Consider the following 25168-nt stretch of genomic DNA (forward strand, 5'->3'; position numbering starts at 1 on the left):
GTATTTGTAATAAGAACACAAAAACACAAGAAAATATAGATTGAGCAAAGGCCCTCTCCTTCCAACAGGCCATTTATAATTTGGACCATTACTCAGAAGCTATTCAATCACCCAAGGGAGATAAAGGACCATGGGAATATCTTCCAGGAGAAGAGTTGATTCATTAGGTAGTTCATGGCACCTCCGACAGGGCAGCACTCCCTCAATACCACATTGGAGTATTGGTCTAGATTATGGGGCTGGAAATCCGCAATCTCACCCCGCCGCTATAACGAGGGCGGAGCGGGAATCCCCCTGCACTGGGAACTTTCCACGCCTGACCCCGTCGGAATTCCCTGAGTCAGGAAGTTTTGAATAAAGTGAGCAAGGCACCCATACCAGTATCGGCACAGCTTGGGTGGCGCCTGCTAGGTGGAGAGGCAGGGCGGAATTTTGCAGTATTGGAGAAGCTGCTGGGCCCTGGTGCCAGGAAGTCCAGTCAAAGAGAAAACAACAACAGCAACTTGCATTTATATAGTGTCTTTAACATAGTAAAACGTCCCAAGGCGCTTCACAGGAGCGTTATAAAATGAAAATCTGACACCGAGCAACATAAGGAGATATTAAGACAGGTCAAAGAGAGAGAGAAAACAGGGAACTACAGGCCAGTTAGCCTGACATCAGTCGTCGGGAAAATGCTGGAATCCATTATTAAGGAAGTGGTAACAGGACACTTAGAAAATCATAATATGATTAGGCAGAGTCAACATGGTTTTATGAAAGGGAAATCGTGTTTGACAAATTTATTAGAGTTTTTTGAGGATGTAACTAGCAGGATAGATAAAGGGGAACCAGTGGATGTAGTATATTTGGATTTTCAAAAGGCATTCGATAAGGTGCCTTACAAAAGGTTGTGACACAAGATAAGGGCTCATGGAGTTGGGGGTAATATATTAGCATGGATAGAGGATTGGTTAAAGGACAGAAAACAGAGAGTAGGGATAAACGGGTCATTTTCAGATTGGCAGGCTGTAACTAGTGGAGTGCCGCAAGGATCAGTGCTTGGGCCTCAGCTATTTACAATCTATATTAATGACTTAGATGAAGGGACCGAATGTAATATATCCAAGTTTGCTGATGATACAAAGCTAGGTGGGAAAGTAAGCTGTGAGGAGGACATTAAGAGTCTGCAAAGGGATATGACAGGTTAAGTGAGAGGGCAAGAAGGTGGCAGATGGAGTATAATGTGGGGAAATGTGAGGTTATTCACTTTGGTAGGAAGAATAGAAAAACAGAATATTTTTTAAAATGGTGAGAAACTATTAAATGTTGGTGTTCAGGGGGATTTGGGTGTCCTTGTACATGAAACACAAAAGGTTAGCATGCAGGTACAGCAGGCAATTAGGAAAGCAAATGGAATGTTGACCTTTATTGCAAGTGGGTTGGAGTACAAGAGTAAGGAAGTCTTGCTACAATTGTACAGGGCTTTGGTGAGACCTCACCTGGAGTATTGTGTACAGTTTTGGTCTCTTTATCTAAGGAAGGATATACTTGCCTTAGAGGCGGTGCAACAAAGGTTCACTAGATTAATTCCTGGGATGAGAGGGTTGTCCTGTGAGGAGAGATTGAGTAGATTGGGCCTATACTCTCTGGAGTTTAGAAGAATGAGAGGTGATCTAATTCAAATTTATAAAATTCTTAGAGGGCTTGACAGGGTAGATGCTGAGAGGCTGTTTCCCCTGGCTGGAGAATCTAGAACTAGGGGGCATAGTCTCAGGGTAAGGGGTCGGCCATTTAGGACTGAGATGAGGAGGAATTTCTTCACTCAGAGGGTTGTGAATCTTTGGAATTCTCTACCCCAGAGGGCTGTGGATGCTGAGTCATTGAATATATTCAAGGCTGAGATGGATACATTTTTGGACTGCAGGGGAATCAAGAGATATGGGGATCGGGCGGGAAAGTGGAATTGAGGTCGAAGAGCAGCCATGATCTGATTGAATGGCAGATCAGGCTCGAGGGGCTGTGTGGCCTACTCCTGCTCCTATTTCTAATGTCCTTAAAAAGAGCCGGCACGGGCTCGATGGGCCGAATGGCCTCCTTCTGTGCTGTAACCATTCTATATGCCTGCTTTATGCAGGCATTCAGTGTGCTGGGGGGTGGGGTGGAGGGATGGTGGAACCAAAGGCAGGACTAGCGGGAATTGCGGCTGGTGACGTTATCTCGCCATTCCTGCCTCTTTGTTTTTTTGACGTACGGTTCCAAGGGGGTGGTACAAGGACCACTCGCCCCTCCCTCCCCGTCAATTGTGCCCCAAATCAATGCAACCACCATGAGGGTAATGTTCAATTTACCACTGGAGTGTGAAACGGCAGAGTGGGTCGGTGCCTGTCATAGAAACCGCTGGATTTTCAGGTGGTTTCTAAAGTGGACGCCCGGCCCACATTGCCAATTGTACGCTCCAGTGGTGAGCTGAAAATTAATTCTGTGGATTTTTGGTGCATAGGTGCTTAAATTATGGTGGAGTCTTGAGCCCACAACCTTCTGACTCAGAGGCAAGAGTGCTATCAACTAAGCCACAGAACTGTCCATTGCCGGCACTATGTTAGCAGTTTTAGTCAGGGAGTCTGCAAGGGAAATAGAATTGTTACTCTGGCACTATAAAGGGGAAATGTAAGGAATCTTACAACACCAGGTTATAGTCCAACAAATTTATTTTAAAATCACAAGCTTTCGGAGATTATCCCCTTCGTCAGATGAATGAGTGAAAAGGTTCTCAAATCGCATATCTTATACTAGGCTGGGACAGCATCACACCAATCAAAAGGTGTCGTTGTTATTCAAACAGGCCAGTCACGGAGAACAGCACGTCCCAGTACACTGGATATACATTGTGTCAATTACACAGACAGGCAGAAAGAGACCCAAAATGGCAGAGAGAGAGAGAGAATATTAAAAAACATAATTTTTTTCCCCCTTTTTGCTGGTGGGGTTACGTGTAGTGTGACATGAACCCAAGATCCCGGTTGAGGCCGTCCTCATGGGTGCGGAACTTGGCTATCAACTTCTGCTCGACGATTTTGCGTTGTCGTGTGTCTCGAAGGCCGCCTTGGAGAACGCTTACCCGAAGATCGGTGGCTGAATGTCCTTGACTGCTAAAGTGTTCCCCGACTGGGAGGGAACCCTCCTGTCTGGCGATTGTTGCGCGGTGTCCGTTCATCCGTTGTCGCAGTGTCTGCATGGTCTCGCCAATGTACCATGCTCCGGGGCATCCTTTCCTGCAACGTATGAGGTAGACAACGTTGGCCGAGTCACAGGAGTATGAACCATGTACCTGGTGGGTGGTGTCCTCTCGTGTGATGGTGGTATCCGTGTCAATGATCTGGCATGTCTTGCAGAGGCTGCCGTGGCAGGGTTGTGTGGTGTCGTGGACGCTGTTCTCCTGAAAACTGGGTAACTTGCTGCGAACGATGGTCTGTTTGAGGTTGGGTGGCTGTTTAAAGGCGAGTAGTGGAGGCGTGGGGATGGCCTTAGCGAGGTGTTCGTCGTCATCGATGACATGTTGAAGGCTGCGGAGAACATGGTGTAGTTTCTCCGCTCCAGGGAAGTACTGGACGACGAAGGGTACTCTGTTGGTTGCGTCCCGTGTTTGTCTTCTGAGGAGGTCTATGCGATTCTTCGCTGTGGCCCGTCGGAACTGTCGATCGACAAGTCGAGCGTCATATCCCGTTCTTACGAGGGCGTCTTTCAACGTCTGTAGGTGTCCATCGCGTTCCTCCTCGTCTGAGCAGATCCTGTGTATTCGTAGGGCCTGTCCATAGGGGATGGCCTCTTTGACGTGGTTGGGGTGGAAGCTGGAAAAGTGGAGCATCGTGAGGTTGTCCGTGGGCTTGCGGTAGAGTGAGGTGCTGAGGTGCCCGTCTTTGATGGAGATTCGTGTGTCCAAGAAAGAAACGGGGTCACAGGTCTAAGGCTGGATTAAAGCAACATTTCAAAATAGAATTGATGTGTTCTAAATGTTAACCAAAAAAAAACTCGTGCTTGAACTCCAGAGGTTGAGTATCCAGTTCAAAGGTTAGACTGCATGTGTTATTTGAATCATTGTGGGGTCAAAAGTATTGGGTGATGTGAGCTACTTTAGAGGTGGAAAAGGGCTTAGCTCACCTGTCACTGGTGCAGTCTTCAACTCCTCGATTAGATAATAACCTTTCACCCCTGCTGGGACCCTATTTGAGCCAGGCTGTTTTGTGAAATTTAACTCAACTGAAGTATGTTCATCAGGTGACAGGAAAGAATGACAAATAGGATTGCAAAAGGGAAAAAAACACAGCTGCTTGAAATCTGAAATAAAAACAGAAAATGCATTAAACGACCAAGGACAAAGTTAATGGCACAGTGACAAACATAAAACATTTTTGTCCAAGATTTAGCATGGTATTAGCTTCTTTAGTTCTGTCAGAAATGGTTAAAAGCCAGCTTCACTCCGAGAAATCATGTCCCAGCTTAACTTGATACCGAATTAGTCAGTTTGTGAGAGACTGGTGCCCAAGGGAAGGGCCAAGCCATTCAATTCAACTACAAACATCTTGTGGAATTTATTCAAATACGTGTTTGACAGCTTTTAAAAAAAAATTAGTAGACAGTGACTTAAATCTTGGCCCCAGTCACTTCTTCAAAGATACTTATCAATCTGCCTGGTTCAGCCTGCAGAGTCCATCTCTAGCCTTTGAAGGAGAAATAAAGAACTTGTATTTATATAGTGCCTTTCATGACCTTAGGGCATCCAAAAATGCTTTACAACCAATGCAGTACTTTTGAAGTGTAGTCACTGTGTTAATGTAGGAAAGCCAATTTGTGCACAGCGAACTCCCACAGACAGCAATGAAACAAATGACCAGATCATCTCTTTTTTTAAATGTTGGTTAAGAGATCAGTGTTGACCAGGGCACGAGGGAGAACTCCACTGTGCTTCTTCAAATAGTGTCATGGGATCTTTTACATCCAGTTGAGAGGGCAGATGGGGCCTTGGTTTAATACCTCAACTGAAAGACAGCATATCTGACAGTGCCGCACTCCCTTAGTACTGCACTGGAGCGTCAGCCTAGATTATGTGCTCAAGGCCCAGAGTGGGACGATGATCCCACAGCCTTCTGACACAAAGGCAAGAGTGCTACCCACTGAGCTATAGCTGACGCTGAGAAATTGTCAGGTCAGACAGCTTCTGTAGATGGTGAGAAAATATGAACTGCTATTTAAGAAGATTGCTTACATCAGAGCTTAGCACAGCTGTCGCAAACTATTTGCTACTTTGTAGCACATAAAAAGGCTGATAATTACTGTCAAAATATATATCATGCTACTGCTACAATCTAGTTGTTTTTTTCACTGTTGAATAAATTTGCTTGAAGTCAAAGCCTTAGTTGAAGTCCAGAATATTGGTATTCTGCCACTTTCCAAAGACAAGGAGGATAAAATCAGTGCCTGAAATAAACTGAACAGGGTTCTCCGTTCATTCCTGGGCACGCTATGAGCTTCTAGAAACAGGACCTCCTTCCTGGCCCTGACATCCTCAGTAAGCAGCTCCACGGCAGCATCAGAAAATCAAGGTGCACTGACTGTCGATGTCGTGCCTGTCGCTCCACAACGTGCTTTCCACACAACGTCAATGAGAACCATAACTTCCCTCTTTAAGAGGTGCAGGCTGGCTTTAAGAAAAAAAGAAAAGAAAGACTTACATTTCAATAGCGCCTTTCACGACCTCAGGACATCCCAAAGCGCTTTACAGCCAATTAACTACTTTTGAAGTATAGTCATTGTTGTAATGTAGGAAATGCAGCAGCCAATTTACACACAGCAAGATCCCACAAACAGCAATGTGATAATGACCAGATAATCTGTTTTTAGTGATGTTGGTTAAGGGATAAATATTGGCCAGGGCACTGGGGAGAACTCTCCAGCTATTCTTCAAAATAGTGCATGGGATCTTTTACGTCCACCTGAGAGGGCAGACAGGGCCTCAGTTTAATGTCTCATCCAAAAGACGGCACCTCTGACAGTGCAGCACTCCCTTAGTATTCCACTGGGAGTGTCAGCCTAGATTATGTGCTCGAGTCTCTAGAGTGGGACTTGAACCCACAACCTACTGACTCAGGGCCGAGAGTGCCACCCACTGAGCCACGGCTGACAACAGGCGGCAGACCTGCCGGATTTCCCGCCCTCCCACGCCAAGCTGCCTATAAGCAGCGTGATTGGCACTGGTGCCTTGCCGCTCACATTTAAATCAGGCCCGATCACCAAAATTGATTGGGTCTCTGGCCACTGTCACCCCGTGTCTGATATACGCTGCAGATGAAAATCTTCCCCCCCCTTAAATTTGTTTAAAAGGGGATTAGACAGTTTATTGAAAAAGAGACTACTAAAGGGTATGGGAAGGGAGCAGGCGGGTGGGATTAGATTAGATGGGGTAGAAATTGGTTTACCTTGCGCCCGTTTTTCGAGCATAAAATGGGCGCAAAGCAGACCAATTTAGTAGCGGGACAGCCTGCACCCAGTCATCGAAGGCGTTGGTCGCACTGCTAAATTTGTGCGGCCCTTTTTATGGGCATCCTGGGCAGATGTCTAAAACAGGCATTAGGCCCCTTGAGTATGAGGGCCCCAGCGCCAGTTGAAGGACCCCTTTACAAAATGAGTTATTCGCGAGCAGGGACAGGCCCTGCGGCCACCAACGACAAGTAAGTGTTCATTTGGAGTTAGGAAGAGCAGGAGTGCTCCCACCGATTCTGCAGTTCTGTTGATTACCCTCCCCCACCCTCCCTTGGCTGCTCCAACGCCCCCGCCAGAACTCACCTGAGGGTCACTGCTGAAAACTGGTCCAGACTTATTTCTACTCCGGCGGCTCATATGCAGAAGAACACTTGATGGCTCATACTTAAAGGGCAGGTTTTCTGTGCCGGGACATTCTGGGATTCTAAAATCGGGAGTGAATATTGACACCACGGGAGGCGAGGGCGGGACTTGAGAGTCTCCGAACTCGTCTCCGAAACGACAGCAAACAGAGTCTCCCGATAAAAGCAGGATTATTTCTCCAGCAAAATGCAGTGAGTGGAGGATTATTACATAATACAAATGATGTGGATAAAATCAATCCCAGTCACTTACAGCAGTGTGGTCTCCAGGCATGATTGACGGGAATTACCCAATCATCTCCATTCTGACCGGTAATAGTGGTGTCACTGTAGGCAGCCATTCAAGATTCTATCCTGGAACTACATGTCAGTCCACATCTGAAAGAGAGGAATCTACCCCTTCAGTTTGGGCCATAGAAACATAGCAACATAGAAAATAGGAGCAGGAGTAGGCCATTCGGCCCTTCGAGCCTGCTCCGCCATTCAATATAATCATGGCTGATCCTCTATCTCAATACCATATTCCCGCTCTCTCCCCATACCCCTTGATGCCTTTTGTGTCTAGAAATCTATCTAGCTCCTTCTTAAATATATTCAGTGACTTGGCCTCCACTGCCTTCTGTGGTAGAGAATTCCACAGGTTCACCACCCTCTGAGTGAAGAAATTTCTCCTCATCTCAGTCCTAAATGTCCTACCCCGTATCCTGAGACTGTGACCCCTCGTTCTGGACCCCCCAGCCAGGGGAAACATCCTCCCTGCATCCAGTCTGTCGGGCCCTGTCAGAATTTTATATGTTTCAATGAGATCCCCTCTCATTCTTCTAAACTCGAGTGAATACAGGCTGAGTCGACCCAATCTCTCCTCATACGACAGCTCTGCCATCCCAGGAATCAGTCTGGTGAACCTTCGCTGCACTCCCTCTATGGCAAGTATATCCTTAGGTAAGGAGACCAAAACTGCACACAATACTCCAGGTGTGGTCTCACCAAGGCTCTGTATAACTGCAGTATAACTGCAGACTTAACCCCGGGTCCCAGAAGTGAAAAGCAGGCAGTGGGCTATAGTGGATATGTCCTGTCATGACCACAGTTGGAACCCACTTTGTTATACAGGAGTTATCCTGACTCTTGGATATATTTATCAAACAACGCTGCTGGCTAAAGCCTATCGCTAGTTTACAGCGCAGGTCACATTGTCAAAGTGTTGCCATTCTGAGCCTTATCTATTTACTGGTTGCGGTTAGCGACTTTTAATCTGTCTGTATATTTTGATAACCTCAAAGGTTTACATTTCAATAGAATCTGTGAGCATGCTGAGCCTGCCTGACTTTCATTGCTCACTTGTTGGATGGTCTCACTGAACTCTGCGTAATACCCTGAAGCTTTGATTTCTTTGCTGCATGTCAGAGACTGTTAAAGGAGCAGTGCTGTTGAAAGGCTCTGATTTCAGAGGATGAGTTAGGCCTGGGGATGGAGTCAGAGAGGGGGTGGGGGAGGGGTGGTGAAGGGCCTGCTTACCAGTAATCACATTGGTTGGGGTTGTTTTGCCCCTCGTGGTCTGGGTGGGCTGCTGCGCGGGGGAGGGGCAGGGGTGTGTGCTGAGTGGGTCTGCGAGTGCGAGGCCCCCAGACTGCTTGGCATCTCTCAAGTTCCATACGGAGGCCAAACATGGCTCCCAGACCAGACGGGCTGCCTCAACCCTTGACCTTTACTGCTCCCAGCGCAAGCACAGACGTGCTGAGAAACCTGGATGTATCAATGCACTCCTCCTGCAATCAAAATGAACAGTGATTTCACAAATTCTATATGTGAATGAACACTTTGCGAGGACATCCCAAAGCATTTTACAGCCAATGAAGTACTTTTGAAGTATAGTCACTGTTGTAATGTAGGAAATGCAGCAGCTAATTTGCACACAGTAAGCTCCCACAAACAGCAATGCAATAATGACCAGATAATCTGTTTTGAGGGATAAATATTGGCCAGGACACCAGGGAGAACTCGCCTGCTCTTCTTCAAAATAGTGCCATGGGATCTTTTCCGTCCACCTGAGAGGGCCTCGGTTTAACATCTCATCAGAAAGACGGCACCTCCAACAGTTCAGCACTCCCTTAGTACTGCACTGGAGTGTCAGCCTGGATTAAGGACTCAAATCTCTGGAATGGAACTTGAACCCACGACCTTCTGACTCAGAGACAAGAGTGCTGAGCCAAGGATGACACCTTTTTTTAAAAAAAGGTCCCTGATTTCATGTCCTGTCTCCTCAATTTAAGGAGGAGCAAATCAGCAAGGGTTTCCACTACTAATTTGCTGCCCAGTGATCCATTATGGAATATGGTTCGGTGTGGATGTCTGGTGAGGACAGGATTGCCCGCTCAGCTGTGACTATGGTAAAATAGCCTGGTGAGGGTCACTGTCTAAGGTCACACAGAAAGGATGACCATTTGGGTAAGGTATCATAGGGCTGCCTGGGCCTGAGGAACTGTATGTCAGTGCTTGTAAGGGGTAGGGGTTGCCAATCCTCCAGGATTGTCCTGGACTCTCCAGGAATTGAAAATTAATCTCCAGGACACCGCTGCGAGCAAAACCCAGGAGAAAAATCATAGGGGCATTAAAAAAAATTGTTTTTTTTTCAATTTCTTTGAGCAGTTCTGTTTATTAGTTATAAAAATATTGGAGATGAGAAAAAAAGGCTGTTTGACTGACAATCAAGAATTATCCAATTGGGTCATGAAGAGTTTTTTCGCTTTCCAATTGGCCTGAGAAGGCGGAACGTTGCGAGCGTGGACGTGTTGGGTGACTGATGGCGGAAGTGTGGGGGGTGGGGCAGTTGCAGGCAGGAGGTCATGTGATGAAACCTCCAGGAATACATCCAACCAGAGTTGGCAACCCTAGTAAGGGGGCGAGGGGAGGGACACTTGACCTCTTTCTTGAGCTGGTTCACTTTTAAGTTTTGTAGAAACAGAATACACTGTGAAAACTTGTAGGATATGACTCATATCCCATGAGCAAGCTGTGCTGACAACTAACAAGTGAAAAAGTATATAGAGAGGATATTTGATGGTAAACTATTGAACATGTCATCAATGAGGACAAACACCTCGCTATGGCCATCCCCACACCTCCACTACTCGCCTTTAAACAGCCACCCAACCTCAAACAGACCATCGTTCGCAGCAAATTACCCAGCTTTCAAGAGAACAGCGTCCACGACACCACACAACCCTGCCACGGTAACCTCTGCAAGACATGCCAGATCATCGACACAGATACCACCATCACACGAGAGGACACCACCCACCAGGTGCATGGTTCATACTCCTGTGACTTGGCCAACGTTGTCTACCTCATACGTTGCAGGAAAGGATGCCCCATTGGCGAGACCATGCAGACGCTGCGACAACGGATGAACGGACACCGCGCAACAATCGCCAAACAGGAGGGTTCCCTCCCAGTCGGGGAACACTTCAGCAGTCAGGGACATTCATCCACCGACCTTCGGGTACGCGTTCTCCAAGGCGGCCTTCGAGACACACGACAACGCAAAATCGTCGAGCAGAAATTGATAGCCAAGTTCCGCACCCATGAGGACGGCCTCAACCGGGATCTTGGGTTCATGTCACGCTACACGTTACCCCACCAGCGAACAAATGTTATCTGTTTTTAATATAATGGGTCATTTGCTGGCTCTCTCTGCCTTCCGGATGTTTCTGCCTCTCTCTGTTTTTTTTCTCTGTTTTTTTTTCCCTGTTTGTTTTTTTGTTGAATGTGTATTCGGGGGTTCTGCAGGTGACACCTCTCTGTCTGAACACGGTGATTGCCTTGGCAACGGGCAGTTGCAGGGGCAGTCTGTAAACACCATGTATTGTTCTATATGTATAAATGCGTAGGCTTCAAGGAGATCCTGAAACATTTGCCTGAGGAAGGAGGAAGTCTCCGAAAGCTTGTGAATTTAAAATAAAATTGCTGGACTATAACTTGGTGTTGTAAAATTGTTTACAATTGTCAACCCCAGTCCATCACCGGCATCTCCACATCAAAACTATTGAATATGGAATTTATCCCATGAATGAGAGAATATCTAAATAAATTATAAATGAGCCATGTGTAAGTTCAAGTCATAATGGAAACGCAGAGGAGGGGCAAACTTAGAGTATATGGGGAGGGTTAAGAGTAAGTATTGTGAAGGGGAAAAGCAGTTTAAAATAGTAAGCTTAAGGGGAAAGGGGGTGGAGTAATATGCCTTAGAGCAGATAAGAGAGAGGTTGAGGAGATCAAGTTACATCGAGTCTACAGCACAGAAACAGGCCATGCAGTCCAACTGGTCGATACCGGCATTTATGCTCCACAGGAGCCTCCTCCCTCCCTACTTCATCTCACCCTATCAGCATATCCTTCTATTCCTTTCTCCTTCATGTGCTTATTTAGCTTCCCCTTAAATGCATCTATGCTATTCGCCTCAACTACTCCTTGTGGTAGCGAGTTCCACATTCTAACCGCACTCTGGGTAAAGAAGTTTCTCCTGAATTCCCCATTGGATTTATTAGGGACTATCTTATATTTATTACCCCTAGTTTTGGTCTCCCCCACAAGTGGAAACATTTTCTCTACATCTACCCTATCAAACCCTTTCATTATCTTAAAGACCTCTATCAGGTCACCCCTCAGCCTTCTCTTTTCTAGAGAAAAGAGCCTCAGCCTGTTCAGCCTTTCCTGATAGGTATAACCTCTCAGTTCTGGTATCATCCTTGTGACTCTTTTTTGCACCTTCTCCAGTGCCTCTATATCCTTTATATAATATAGAGACCAGAACTGTGTGGTCTAAACAAGGTTCTGTATACGTTTAACATAACATCTTTGCATTTCAATTCTATCCCTCTAGAAATGAGCCCCAGTGCTTGGTTTGCCTTTTTTATAGCCTTATTAACCTGTGTCTCTACTTTTATTGATTTGTGAATCTGTACCTTCAGATCCCTCTGCTCCTCTACCCCATTTAGATTCTTATTATCCAAGGAGTATGTGGCCTCCTTATTCTTCCTACCAAAATGCACCACCTCACACTTATCTATATTGAAATTCCTTTGCCAATTACACGCCCATTCTGCAAGTTTATTAATGTCTTCTTGTATTTTGTCGCATTCTTCCTTTGTATTAACTACACCTCCCAATTTGGTGTCGTCCGCAAATTCTGAAATTGTACTTCCGAGTCTAAATAGTTAATGTAAATGGTGACCAACAGTGGTCCCAGCACCGATCCCTGTGGAACACCACTTCCTACCTTTTGCCAGTCTGAGTAACTACCTTTAACTCCTACTCTCTGTTTTCTGTTTTGTAGTCAGCATGCTATCCATTCTGCTACTTGTCCCCTGATTCTACACGCTCTGACGGATGGATAGTGAAAAGAATAAGAAAAATAGAAGTCAACATAAATTGAAATAGCAAGGACTTTTATTTACAACATCAGAAGTAAAGTATTGTCAAAGAAGGGGTGGGATCATTCAGAGACAAAGGAGCCACCTTTTACTTGAATGATGGAGATGCTTAGTATTTTGCCTCAGTTTTTACAAAGGAAGGTGAAACCAGAACAGTAGCAGGACCCGAGAAGGAAAGCTAGAAGGCTTCCAGAGGCAAACCCTGGCTTGATGTCCCTGTAAAAAACAAAAAGGTGATTTACCTTTGCTCCTTCTGTGCTGTAAATTCTGGCACTAGGCCTAAGGTCCATTCTTCTGGGCACCCCTTAAAATTGGTAATTCTAGAGGTATGCCCCCTGCCCCTCATGAGAATGACCACCCTTAGTCTGTGCTAATTGTAGGTGCAAGCACTCCGACTCCCTCAGAGGAAGCCCCAGAAATCCTAAAGTAACGTAAAGGAGGAGGCAAACTGGTGTCACAAATCTCCGTCCCTTGTTCATGTGCTTTGCACCTAGGGAAGAAGCATTGCCCAGGCACAAATCACAGAAAAAGCGTCTCTCTAGCGTCTATTATATAGGATGAAATTAGTGAACAGTACGGGTTAATCAGGAACGTGGAGTTACCGTGGATCTGTGAAGGGCAGCTTGTGTTTTCCTAAGTGAATTGAATTTTTGAAGAAATCACAGGGGGTAATTTTACCGTTTAACGCCATCAAAGTCAATCGAACAAAAAACAGGGCGAGGTGTAAAATGGGCACCTGATTCGCTATCAGCCATTTTTTTGCAAAGCAATAAAAGTTAAAATTACCCCCACAAAGTGTACGGATAGAGGGAACGTGATGGATTTTGTAGGTATGGATTTATAGAAGACATTAGATAAGGTGCCATACAAGAGGCTTGTTATTCTAATTAAAGTATATGGTATTAAAGGGAATGTAGCTGTTGAATAGAGAGATGGCCGGAAGACAGAAAGCGAAGAGTAGGGGCAAATGGATGTTTAAACAGGTTAATGACTCAGTGACAATACGGCACACAGGAATGATGAACGAGTGCGTTAAGCAGCTGTATGTGGAGTTCGCTGATCAGACTTTCTACCATCAATAACGCGACATTCCAATGTTTAGTCATGAAGCTAATTTAAATGCCCAGTCCCCTGCTATTTGTTTTTAAAATCCATTTAGATTCTTTTGTTTTTGCACTGACTGTCAGGAACAGGGCCAGCATTCTGGTTTCAGTCCCTTCCCTGACTGTCAGTCCTAAATTGCATTTATAATTACAGTGTCAGTGTGCCACAGAGCTTGATTAGTACTGAGAGAGATTGTTACAATACATACACTGGTCAGCACAAAAACTGAGATGGTTTCAGAGCGGGAAATTAGTCCCAGTCCCCAAGCCGTATAAATGATGTATTCAAAAGACTGCTGAATAACAGACATGTATTCACAGTTGGTACCTTACTAAGAGTTGAGTAAATTGATTCAATTCAGAGGAGAGCTCTGAAAAATCATTCTCCTTCACTGTACTTATCAGCTAGTACTACAGTGTTATTGCCCTGATTTCTTGTTTTCCGCTGGGCATCGTACTTTTCCCTAATCTGCCTGTGCTGCTGTGGCCAAAGGCAGCAATCAGCCAGGGCTGAACAGTGGAGATGTGAGGGATCGATAGAAAGAAGAAAGAAAGACTTGCATCTTTTACAATGTCCCAGAGCGCTTTACAGCCAATGAAGTACTTTTTGAAGTGTAGTCACTGTTGTAATGTAGGAAACGCAGCAGCCAATTTGCACACTGCAAGCTCCCACAAACAGCAATGTTATAATGACCAGACCAGCTGCTTTTTAGTGATGTTGGTTGAGGGATAACTATTGGCCCAGGACACCGGGGAGAACTCCCCTGCACTTCTTCGAAATAGTGCCCTGGGATCTTTAACGTCCACCTGAGAGGGCAGACGGGGCTTCGGTATAACGTCTCATCCAAAGGACAGCACCTCCGACAGTGCAGCACTCCCTCAGTACTGCACTGAAGTGTCGGCCTGGACTATGTGCTCAAGTCACTGGAGTGGGACTTGAATCCACAACTTTCTGACTCAGAGGCGAGAGAGCTAAACACTGAGTCACGGCTGACATGATAGATAGTCTTGAGTTTTGCTTGATTACCCTTGAGGAGATCAGGAAGAAATTTACTATAACTGTCCCTCAGGAAATGAAATGGGGCATGATGGAGTTAGAAGATCACACGATAGATACGATGGAGGAAGGCCATTAACTCAGCTGCCCAGAAAGGGTCTATAGTCCCCATTCCCCCCACATTCACAGCATCCAATTGTTTCTTAAATGATTCCAGGGTATCACCTCCGCTACTCTATCTGGGAGTCTGTTCCACATGTTGATCACTCTTTGTGTGAAGAACTCCTGAGATCGGTCCTAAACTTACCATTTAGCAGTTTGAACCGACACTCTGAGTCGGGTTGCCAACCCTCCAGGATTGTCCTGGAGTCTCCTGGAATTGAAGATTAATCTCCTGGACACTGCTGCGAGCAAAACCCAGGAGAAAAATTATAGGGACGTTAATAAATTGAGTTTTTTTTTTCATTTTCGTTGAACAGTTTACTGTATTAAATATAAAAATTTTGGAGATGGGATAAAAGGCTGTTTGACTGACACTCAAGAATCATCCAATCGGGCAGTGAAGAGTCTGTTCAGCGGCCAATTGGCACCTTGAGGATGGACGTGTTGGGCAACCAAGCGTGGGGGCGGGGCGGTTGGAGGTCATGTGATGAAACCTCCAGGAATACGTCTCATAAGAGTTGGCAACCCTAACTCTGAGTGTAGCAGCTTTTATACTTTGGGGCCCAACCAACTAAGGGAGATCTCGCCCTCTCCCACCAGCCGCACTCCTGCACTATTAAAGGGACTGTCCTAACGGTCTTCACTGTCCTGGAATCATCTTTGTTCCATGTTCTTGTACCCCCTGCAATGCAAAAAATGGCTGAACACTAATCCGTATTGTCTCTTCCTCCCCTCCCCCGCAGAGCAACATACAAGGGTTGGCAAACAAAGATGGTGTGTACAATTGGTTTGAGACTGAAGCTGAATGAGTTCATTCAGGTACACGCAGCTGCTGTTGATAGAGCAGTGAATGTAAAAGTAATTCAATGTTAATATATTGATGTTGCCCTCGTCATTTTCTAATGGAGTTTTTAATGTTATTCGTCTTTTCTTCCTCATGCTGCCCCCATAAGTCAGATTCAGTACAATTTCATTTAAAGCCTGGAGCTTCTCATTGGAGGGGATTTAATGGGTTTGAGTGTCGTATTATTGAGCGGATGTTTATTGAGCAGGCACTGAATCACTAATAAGTGCAGGGCTTTAGCTTCACATTGAGGCTTTGCCCACTTACTGCCTTATCCCTGAAGAACTATTGTCTGCTAATGCACAGAGTTCAATAGAACCTCATGCCGATTCTGAATAAGCTTAGAAGAAACACACATCGACACAAGGACAGATAAAAGCACAGAGACACATTCAAACACACGCACACACAACGATATAAGCACGGAAACATAATGGCCTAGAAATTCGGGCGCGTAGCGACTTACTATGTCCCCGGCAGCATTCTGAACGGAATATATTTAAATTAGGGTCGTGCGCTCCTTGCAGGGCCCGTTCTCCATTTTGGACCTCGCTCAGCTAACCGGCAGCAAGGCCCCCTCACCAGCGCTATTTAAGGCATCGTGCAATACTTACAGGCCAGTTGCTGGTTTAGTATTTCCGGCTACTGCTCGACTTCCAGGCCTTTTTTTGCTGTGTTCTATCACTCTGGAAAGCTCACTTGTCTGCACAGAGAGGTTTTGCTGCTTTTCCACTGTTGTTGCTCCTTGCCTCATAAATACTCTGGCAACAGTTCTACAATCCTTATTCCCACCAATCAATTGCCGTCTTTTACTCCAGACTTAGGGGTCTCGCCATCACTTCACTACAAAGATAAACACCAAATCCAGATCAAAAAAACAATTTATCAAACAAAGCCCTTAGTGCCTGTCTTGTGTGCATCGTTTTCCTATCCTGGTGCTGCTACAAGGTGTCTCCCCAATGGCTACAGCTTGGGAGATGGAGTCTGCTGAGCTTCCATTGAGGACACTTCAGATGGTCGTGGAGGATGATCTCGAGCAGCTCTGGGCCTAGAGGGCCCGGCTGCAGACTGCAGCATCTCAGCCTGAGCTGCAGCACTCCGGTCCAGGTGGCTGAGTGGCACCAGCAAGGGCACTGGCGGAGTGGGTGGCGGGGGAGCAGGCATGCTGCCATCCTGAGAGAGGACAGCAAGTACCTCTCGCATGGAGCCAAGGCCACTCTCCTGGGGCGGTGCCTCAGCACTGCTAGGGCTGTGCTGGAAAACAGAGTGCAGGAGTGATGTGATGCCCTGGAGGTCCCTGTCAACAGTGCCAAGATGGCAGCCATCTGAACTTCCATGCCAGCAGTGTGAGCTGCCATCGTTGCCCCATGAGCGCCCATGGCAACAGTCAGTGTTGTCACAAGACACTCCATCATGGTGGGTTCCACAGCGGTGCTGATTGAGCTGTTGGACAGAGTGGTCTCCATGCTCTGCGCGAAGCCTTGAGTCAAGTTGGAACTGGACTCCTCCATGCTCTGCGACATTGTGGGCAAGCTCGCTGGCAGGCTGCCCAATGTACCAAGCATTTCCTGGTAGATGATGGGACAGTGATAAAGGGAGCTTTACTCTGTATCTAATCCATGCTATACTGGATGTCGGAGTGCCATAGACACTGAGTACTCCATTCCGCAACGTCAATATCCCTCATCTTCATGAGTATATTTTTTTTATAAAACAGCTGGTAGGATTTAATCTCCCTTCTGAGGGTGTAGACTGTTGTTTCCTTTCCATGTCCCAGAACAGTGTGACTAATACCTCTCAATAATTTATGGGGAAAAGCTTCAAGAAGCGAGTCTCAGATGGAGATGCATACTAACTGATAATGAAGGAATATTATATTAGAACCAGCACGACATCAGCAGAGAATCTACATTGCCGAAGACTATAAATTCTTGAGATTTTAATTTAATGTTTGAATATAGTGTTAATTTAAAGTTTTCTTCTCGTGAAGGCACTGGCTGTGGCCAGGGTTCAGTCCCACAGGTGTCTCACCCAAGTGGCTGTCCTTCATCTGTGGGCCCAGACACGGAGTGTCACTGGGCTCATCAACCATAGGAGGCATCGCAGGCAAACTCAATCCATTATCTGATTTCCTCACTTTCCAGCAGGTGTCACTGGCGATCAGGACCCTTCAAGGTAAAAAAAAAACAAGAGGACCTGCCTCCCTTCTCTTTATGAGACTATTTAGTTGTGATCTATCGGTGTTTGACATAAAGTGTGACATGCATCTCAATTAATACGTTTACCAGCGGCAATACACAGGATTTGTGGCAGGACGGGCACCTCATCAGAAAGCCATCTCCTGTTTTTGGACAGTTCACCTGCACTACAAAGGGGGCCTTGCACTGCCAAACAGGCGACACACGAGGCCTGTTCCCTGTTGTGCACATTGGCAGCCAGGACTCACTGAGAATCAAAGAACAGAGGGAAAAAAAAACCTCTGGAAATAGCATTCGCAGCTGGAGTCATGCGATTATGGAAAAAACAACCTTTTATTGAAGCAGCCAGGACAAGCTACACGTGGCAGCAGTGCTTCTTTAAATAGAATTTCTGCTTCATTTAATACAGCGGAGTTGGCCTATCATCACACCCAGCTGACCAGCCAAATTTATGACTCCAAGAAATCCTGACAGGCTCAATCTGCCTGATGCTGTTGGTAATATTAATGCATGACGTACAGGAGTGTCTCTTTCCTCCGCTGAAACCAGGAATAGCAAGTCTCACTGGCAGGACCCTTTTAATGGAGAGTCTTGCTATGACAGCCCCTTTAATAAATAAAAGACTTGCTATATAGCACTTTGTCACGTCACAGCTCTCAGAATACATCCTAAAGCATTTCACATACCATGAATTATTTTGAAGTGTGCTCACTGTTGTTGTGTAGGTAAGCTTAGCAGCCATTTTGTGCATGGCAGGATCCCACAAAAAACAAAGCCATGAGCCAAATGGCCAACAAACTGATTTTGCTGGTGCTCATTGAGGACACCAGGAGAACTCCCTGCTTTTCTTCATAAGCCTGGATTTTCTCATCTTAAAATTGACTGTCTTAAGATAAATAGTGACACCTATTAGAAAATCCAGGGTAGGCACTCATCCAAATAAACAGGTAGGGATTTGGGTGATAAGATTATCTTAAGGACAGCAGCTCTTACATTGTAGCACTCCCTCAGTACTGTGCTGAAGTGTCAGCCTAGTTTATTGTGTACAAATTCTAGAGGGGGTCTTGAACCCACGACCTTCTGACTCAGGCAAGAGGCCTACTAACTGAGCCCAATTGCTGCTCACTTACTTATTGCCTCCCTGCAACCTCAAGTATTTCATCACCTCAGTTTAAACATATCCTAATAACCTCCGACCCTACTCTCAAGCAGACTGGAACCCGAGCTGCAGCTACTGGTCTCAGTCCAGTAGCGGCACCCAAAGTCAACTAGCCCCAGTGTCCCTTTAAAGATTGCATTAAAGTAACCCCTGCTGTTTTCGTTTAGATTGAGTTCTTGAATCAATAATTAAACTGGCAGCTGAATAAAGATTTACAAATTTGCCATTTAAAGGAGCTGTTTTTGGTTGAAAAATAACTCCGTTCCAAGGGTGACATGTGTTAGCTAATGAGTTCCACATATATCAGGATATGACTGTACTTACCATCAACTGGAAAGCTGGAAGAATCCATTCATGGAAAAACTGTTTGAGGGGGAGGGGGAGACAGAGGCAATCGCATATATTTTTCTACCTTGTTTTATATGTTCCTACCCTTCCCCTATTCATGTATATAGTCTGGGCCACAAAAAACGGGCAAGCCATCTGCTCCTAGACTGCTGCCAGGGCAGCTGTTAATGCAACTTGGTAGGCGCATGAGAGTTTTCTGGGAGGGGAGGTGAATCGCCCTGTGATTTTCCTCTCTTTGCTGCGAGGGAAATGCTTTGCCTTTCAGTTCACCAGTCTCCCTCTGGCAGTACTGCTGGGATTGGGATCAGGGTTGATGGTGCAGGACCAAGGTTAAAAATAGTAAAAGACAAGACGAGGTAAATCAGGAAGTAGTGATCAGATGATGCCAAACAAGGTCTTTAAATGCCTGAAGATTGAGACTGAAAGACCTGAGGAGTTCCCCAGTTTGAGGTCCTGGGAAAGAATGAGCTCAAGTAGGAGACGGTGCGATGGGCCTCAACTTTAACACAGTGAGGATACAGGGAGGAGGAAGAACACGTAGGACAGTGTATTTGTAGCTTTGAGGGAGGAAAGTTCAGAGGACCACCTGTATGGTGAATGGGGGGCATGAACCCATATTGTGCCAGCTTGTGGCACAGCACACAGATGTTCTAGTGCCCCTTGCCACCATGCCGTTCTCCGTGCTTTTATTTTGGTACCAAAAACTGTCATTTTGTTGTGAATAACATGAATGCTTGTCAAATAATCCTGGATCAGTTTTAGACAATCTACACTTGGCTCCAAACAAAGCTTGTCTGAGACGTCACCCTTTAGAGAAGGAAAGTGTAGGAGTTGTTTTGAGAACATCACTGTAATGGAGGGAGGAAAGAATAAAGGTGAGAAAAGATCACCATTTGCAGGGTTTGTTTTCTCCGCATGTCAGTGAGCGAAACATCAAATAAGCCTTTTTGTGTAGAACACCCAGGCCTTAAACTTCGGGTGCGCCCATCTCTGGGCACATGGGGATGCAGGGTTACAGTCCCTGCACCTGAATGCTGAGGTTCGAGGCCCCCCCGATATTAGGCTTCGAGCCTCATTTCCATCGAGCCCGCGAGTAACAGGCAGCTCACTCGGTGAAGCGTGTTTGAAGATCAGGCCTCTGTGACACTGACAGCGGCCCTCAGGTGAGTGAGAAAGGGGGGCGACCGTGAAGAGGGGACAATCAGGTCAGGAGGTAGCAGTGCCCAGGGAGGTGGGAGTGGTGGTGATCGGGGGTCCTCCCCGCTCCACATTCGGGTAAGTATATTTTATCTTGGTTGCGGCCTGCAGCTGCCCCTTTAGGGACCGCCTGTTAGGCTGCGTGTAGACCTGGTTTTCCTGAGTGCAGCCAGCACCGGCTGCCGTGCAGCAGCAGCGCACCTCCGGTTCATAATGATTGTATGCTTCCTGCCCGCCATATTGGCCGCTTAGGAGGCCCTTTAGGGCCTGAAAAACGCATACTGCACGGCCGAATTTCTAGGCCCTAAAATTAAAACACTTCCTTTATCTTAGGGAAGCATAGACGTCAGGCTGGCCTCCATCATTTCTTCAGAATGTGCCCGTAATTGGTGCTCACAGCAAATTATAAATCAATCTGCTCGTTAAGTGCATGAGTTGAACAAAATTTGCTTCAGGGCAGTGGATCTGCTGTAGAGTGAGCGTGACTAATTCTGTTCAAACATACATGGTCCTTTCATTTGGTCCCTGGGCTAATTGTCTGTTTTACAATCACTTGAGGTGTAACTTGGAAGGCATGTTTTGTTCCCACATGGGTCTGTTGTGATATCAGAGGTCGTACGAGTCAAATAATTGGGACATGGTGATTAGAAGCTGATCTGGATTAAGCAATAACACTGAAATGTCTTTTCCATTCCATTAAATATATTGCATTGCAGCTTTATGGACCTAAAGGTTTTTTCGCAAAATTTTTTTTGCAATATAACACAGTCAATAGTGATAATATACAGTAATTAAACAGTGTTTTCTGATGCAATAAAAAGTTAATAGTCATGTGGTGTCAGCAGTCATCTGAGTCATTCCTACATTATTAAAATTAATTAGCGAGCAGAAGGTGTTGACATAAAGATCTCATCAGGCCTACAAGGGAGGGCAGAGCTGCAGATGTCTGGAGAATCCCTTGGTTGATTGGGGGAGCAGATAATAAAGCACGAAGAGCCTTGCAGTCATTAAACCTGCACCTCGACAGAAGACCACGTGTAAGGATTAATAAAGAGAAAGGAACAGGACAAAAAAAAGGGTTACAACATAAGAAAGAGACAGTTCTGGTCTCTATATTATATAAAGGATATAGAGGCACTGGAAAAGGTGCAAAAAAGATTCACAAGGATGATACCAGAACTGAGAGGTTATACCTATCAGGAAAGGCTGAACAGGCTGGGGCTCTTTTCTCTAGAAAATAGAAGACTGAGGGGTGACCTGATGGAGGTCTTTAAGATTATGAAGGGATTCGATCGGGTAGACGCAGAGAAAATGTTTCCTCTTGTGGGGGAGACCAAAACTAGAGGTCATGAATATAAGATAGTCCCTAATAAATCCAATAGGGAATTCAGGAGAAACCTCTTCACCCAGAGAGTGGTGAGAATGTGGAACTCGCTCCCACAAGGAGTAGTTGAGGCGAATAGCATAGATGCATTTAAGGGGAAGCCAGATAAACACATGAGGGAGAAAGGAATAGAAGGATATGCTGATAGGGTGAGAGGAAGTAGGGAGGGAGGAGTCTCGTGTAGCACATAAACACTGGCATAGACCAGTTGGGCCGAATGGCCTGTTTCTGTTCTGTAAATACTATGTAATTCAATGTGAAGAGGGAGAAAGGACCACTGAACCCATTAAATCCACTCTTTCTGCAGACCATTAGACACCCTACCTCATCACTGATGCTAAAGTGCTGATGTTGCTGGCTAAGTCACAAGGCTACAGATTCAAGCCTGGGTCCAGGACCTGTAATCTAGGCTGATGGTGGAGAGGTGCTCTCCTCTGGGTGAGGCGTTGGGTGCCCAGCTTTTGCCCTCTTAAGACTGGGAAAAAAAGAGCCAGGAATTGTCCCAGCACTCTCAACTGAACTGAGTGGTCATTTCTCTATTTTGCTGTTTGCGGGACATTGCTAGCATAGAATGGCTGCCGTGTTTTCCTACATAGCAACAGTCAATGCACTTAAATGTCATTCATTGTGTGAAGCACTTTGAAGACATGACAGGGCACTATTTCTTTCCGTTAAATTATGAGGACAGGTTGCATAAACTTGTATTCCCTTGATTATAGGAGACTCAGGGGTGATCTGATCGAGGTGTTTAAAATGTTAATAGGGTAGTTACGGAGAAACTATTTCCTCTAATGGGGGAATCAAGAACAAGGGGACATAATCTTAAAATTAGAGCCAGGCCATTCAGGGGTGAAATCAGGAAGCACTTTTTCACACAAAGGGTAGTAGAAATCTGGAACTCTCTCCCAAAAAAGGCTGTGGATGCTGGGGGACAAATGGAGCTTTCAAGAATGGGATTGATAGATTTTTTGTAAGGTAAGGATATCAAGGGATGTGGAGCAAAGGCGGGGAAAATGGAGTTGAGGTGCAGATCAGCCATGATCTAATTGAATGGCGGAGCAGGCCCGGGGGGCTGAATGGCCTCCTCCTGTTCCTAATGTTACTGTTTTTCAGATCAGCACTGGAGGAAATTCCTCCTTTGAAACAGAAGATGAGCTTCTTTGGGATCCTGTAATATATAATTGTGTGCTGCTGAATAAATGTCTATGCTGAAATATGCCATATTTTTTATAGTGGCTAATTCCTTTCACTGGATGGCACTGTTTAGAAGCCAGGAACTGTAATGTACAGTTTGCTAGGTTTCTGCACAGTGTCATTCTGTGGTTGCAACTGATCTGTACAACTTTACACAGTACATTTCAATCTAGAAACTCAGCACAGGACCACCTCAGCCCAAGACTGAAACGAACTTCGCTAGACAAGTGGCCGTTTCCTTTGGTTCAAATTGAAAAAAGAGTGGAAGGTTTAAATAACAAAAAGAAAAAAGAGAGGATAAAGAAGAAAAGAACAGAGTGAAAGGAAAAATAGATGGAAGAGACAAACCAAAAGGCTCAAAATAGGCAAGGAGAGAAAAAAAGGCTCCCCCTAACCCACCCCCTCCCCTCCCAAAAGTATCAAGGGATATGGGGCTAAGGCGGGTATATGGAGTTAGGTCACAGATCAACCATGATCTCATTGAATGGCGGAACAGGCTTGAGGGGCTAAATGGCCTCCTCCTGTTCCTAAAAATCAGTGTTTTAGATACTTATGTCTATTGTGACCAATGGTTGTGTGGGCAGGACTGACAGCTTTCAGGACTGATCTTGGACCAACAAACTCCTCCCACCCCATTGACCACACAAGATGACAAGCAGGGGCCCCAATAATCTAAATATAGGCACCAGTGATGCATGTGTGCACTGTGCTTTTTTAAATTCATTCTGGGGATATCAACGTCGTTGGCAAGGCCGGCATTTATTGAGAAGGTGGTGGTGGGCCTTCTACTTGAACCGCTGCCGTCCGTGAGGTGAAGGTGCCCCAGCAATGCTATCCATTCCCCCCACCCCCTTCCATCAGGTTCACACACAGACTTGAAAATCGGCACGACTGTCTTCATGGTAGGAAGTAAAGTGCAATGAGAATGAACTTTGACCTCCATTGAGACATAATCGTGTTAAGTTGTGGAAAAACAAAGGATTCAGCTCCTTGTATTCTCAGTGAGATGAGGCTACGCCACCTTTTTAGATGCTTATGTTCATGTTGTACGTTTACAACCAGAAGACTGACAGTAAAGAGTTGTCTGTACAGCAAACAGTAGCATATTTAGAAAGTCATCGGCTTGTCAGTTAGTCAGTGATCTGTTTTTTGGACTCTGGAACCAATTCATTCTTTATTGCTTTCATTGTTAACTTTTCTTTGTTGATTTTATTTGCGTAAAATTGTCGTCTTGGAAAGCAATTAAACAAAACCAGGGCATTTAGCTGATGTCAGCTGGGGAAAAATTGAAATAACATTTTTTTTTAAATGGCCCGAATTTCTGGTGTGGATGTGACGTGTGCAGTGGGGAAATGCTTCTGCTGGTTTTCGTGCTGGGACAGGAGAAGATTCCAGAACATTTGAGGCCCGGAAGCAATGCTTCGGGATCTTGGAACTTTTGGGTTTCTTGGGATAGTATTCAGGTTACAAAGTAATATGATCAAGGTTGGCACCAGATCTCTGATTTGATCAGTTCAGTGACAGATATTAGGATGGATGCAATGACTGACAGTTATGCTGTGGGTGTTTTACTCTGGCTGGTTCTCCAGTTGATTACTTGCTATTGAGCAGAAGAGCGTATGATGATGTGAGTCAGACAACGTAAGACTTAAATCGACCAGAAGCTCAGTAAGTAGCAGTTTGTCTCTGAGTTCAAACTTATTTTTTTGTTGAGCCCATCTATCCATCTAGTGTATATATAAGTGTTTTGAATGCATCACACTTCAGATGTCACACTTCAAAGTGTCACACTTTGTTACAGACGTAAGACAACCTCTAACTGACCTCAGGGTGTGCTTACATACAGCATAGAGACCTTGTGAGCCCCAAAGGGGACTCACTTCCACTTTAGCAGCAGAATAATACATTGTGTGTTACATGGTATAATGCTCCTGCCTTCACAAAGTCGTGTATCCTCTGCTTAAACCACGAGCAATGCCACAGGGGTGGGGGGTGGTCTGCTTGTTTACTCAAATACCCTTTTCCCACCATGTCGTCTCCAGATTCCCAGCAAAAGCAGTTGATGCTGTGCTGATCAACTCCTTCAAAATGAGCTGGACAAATATCTGGTTGGGAATGGGATTAAGGATCATAGGGATCCAAGCACAAATCCTAAAGGCATTTCATTTTTTTTCGGTGACATTAAACTAAAGAGCGACACTCAAGCGATTTCTGTGTGCCTCCCACAAACGCCCCCCAGTTTATACTGTGATTGCTATTGCTGATATAT

General features: G+C 45.5%; 2 protein-coding genes and 1 long non-coding RNA gene across 5 annotated transcripts in view; 1 reads left to right on the forward strand and 2 right to left on the reverse strand.

The window, feature by feature from the left end:
- The window catches only part of LOC137307273 (rho guanine nucleotide exchange factor 25-like), a 279817-nt gene that overhangs the window by 45749 nt on the left and 208900 nt on the right, over positions 1-25168 (forward strand). The window lies entirely within an intron of this gene.
- Positions 2710-4962, reverse strand: LOC137306958 (uncharacterized). Its single transcript, XM_067976333.1, has 2 exons — positions 4141-4962; positions 2710-3949 (listed from the first exon to the last, which is right to left on the reverse strand). Exon 2 carries the CDS (start codon positions 3845-3847, stop codon positions 2969-2971), a length of 879 nt encoding a protein of 292 aa, XP_067832434.1. The 5' UTR covers positions 3848-3949; positions 4141-4962; the 3' UTR covers positions 2710-2968.
- Positions 5320-25168, reverse strand: part of LOC137307275 (uncharacterized) — a 55060-nt gene continuing 35211 nt past the window's right edge. Inside the window, exons 4-6 of the long non-coding RNA XR_010959093.1 lie at positions 16034-16262; positions 7135-7259; positions 5320-5681 (exon numbers count right to left, since the gene is read on the reverse strand). This is a non-coding gene — a long non-coding RNA (uncharacterized lncRNA). The remainder of the gene's footprint in view (positions 5682-7134; positions 7260-16033; positions 16263-25168) is intronic.

The sequence above is a fragment of the Heptranchias perlo genome, chromosome X, assembly GCF_035084215.1.
Source record: "Heptranchias perlo isolate sHepPer1 chromosome X, sHepPer1.hap1, whole genome shotgun sequence".
NCBI classification, from domain to species: Eukaryota; Metazoa; Chordata; class Chondrichthyes; order Hexanchiformes; family Hexanchidae; genus Heptranchias; species Heptranchias perlo.

What these genes read in the sequence shown, in the direction of transcription:
- LOC137306958 (XM_067976333.1), bottom strand. Translation starts at nt 3,847, where the DNA reads ATGCTCCACTTTTCCAGCTTCCACCCCAACCACGTCAAAGAGGCCATC.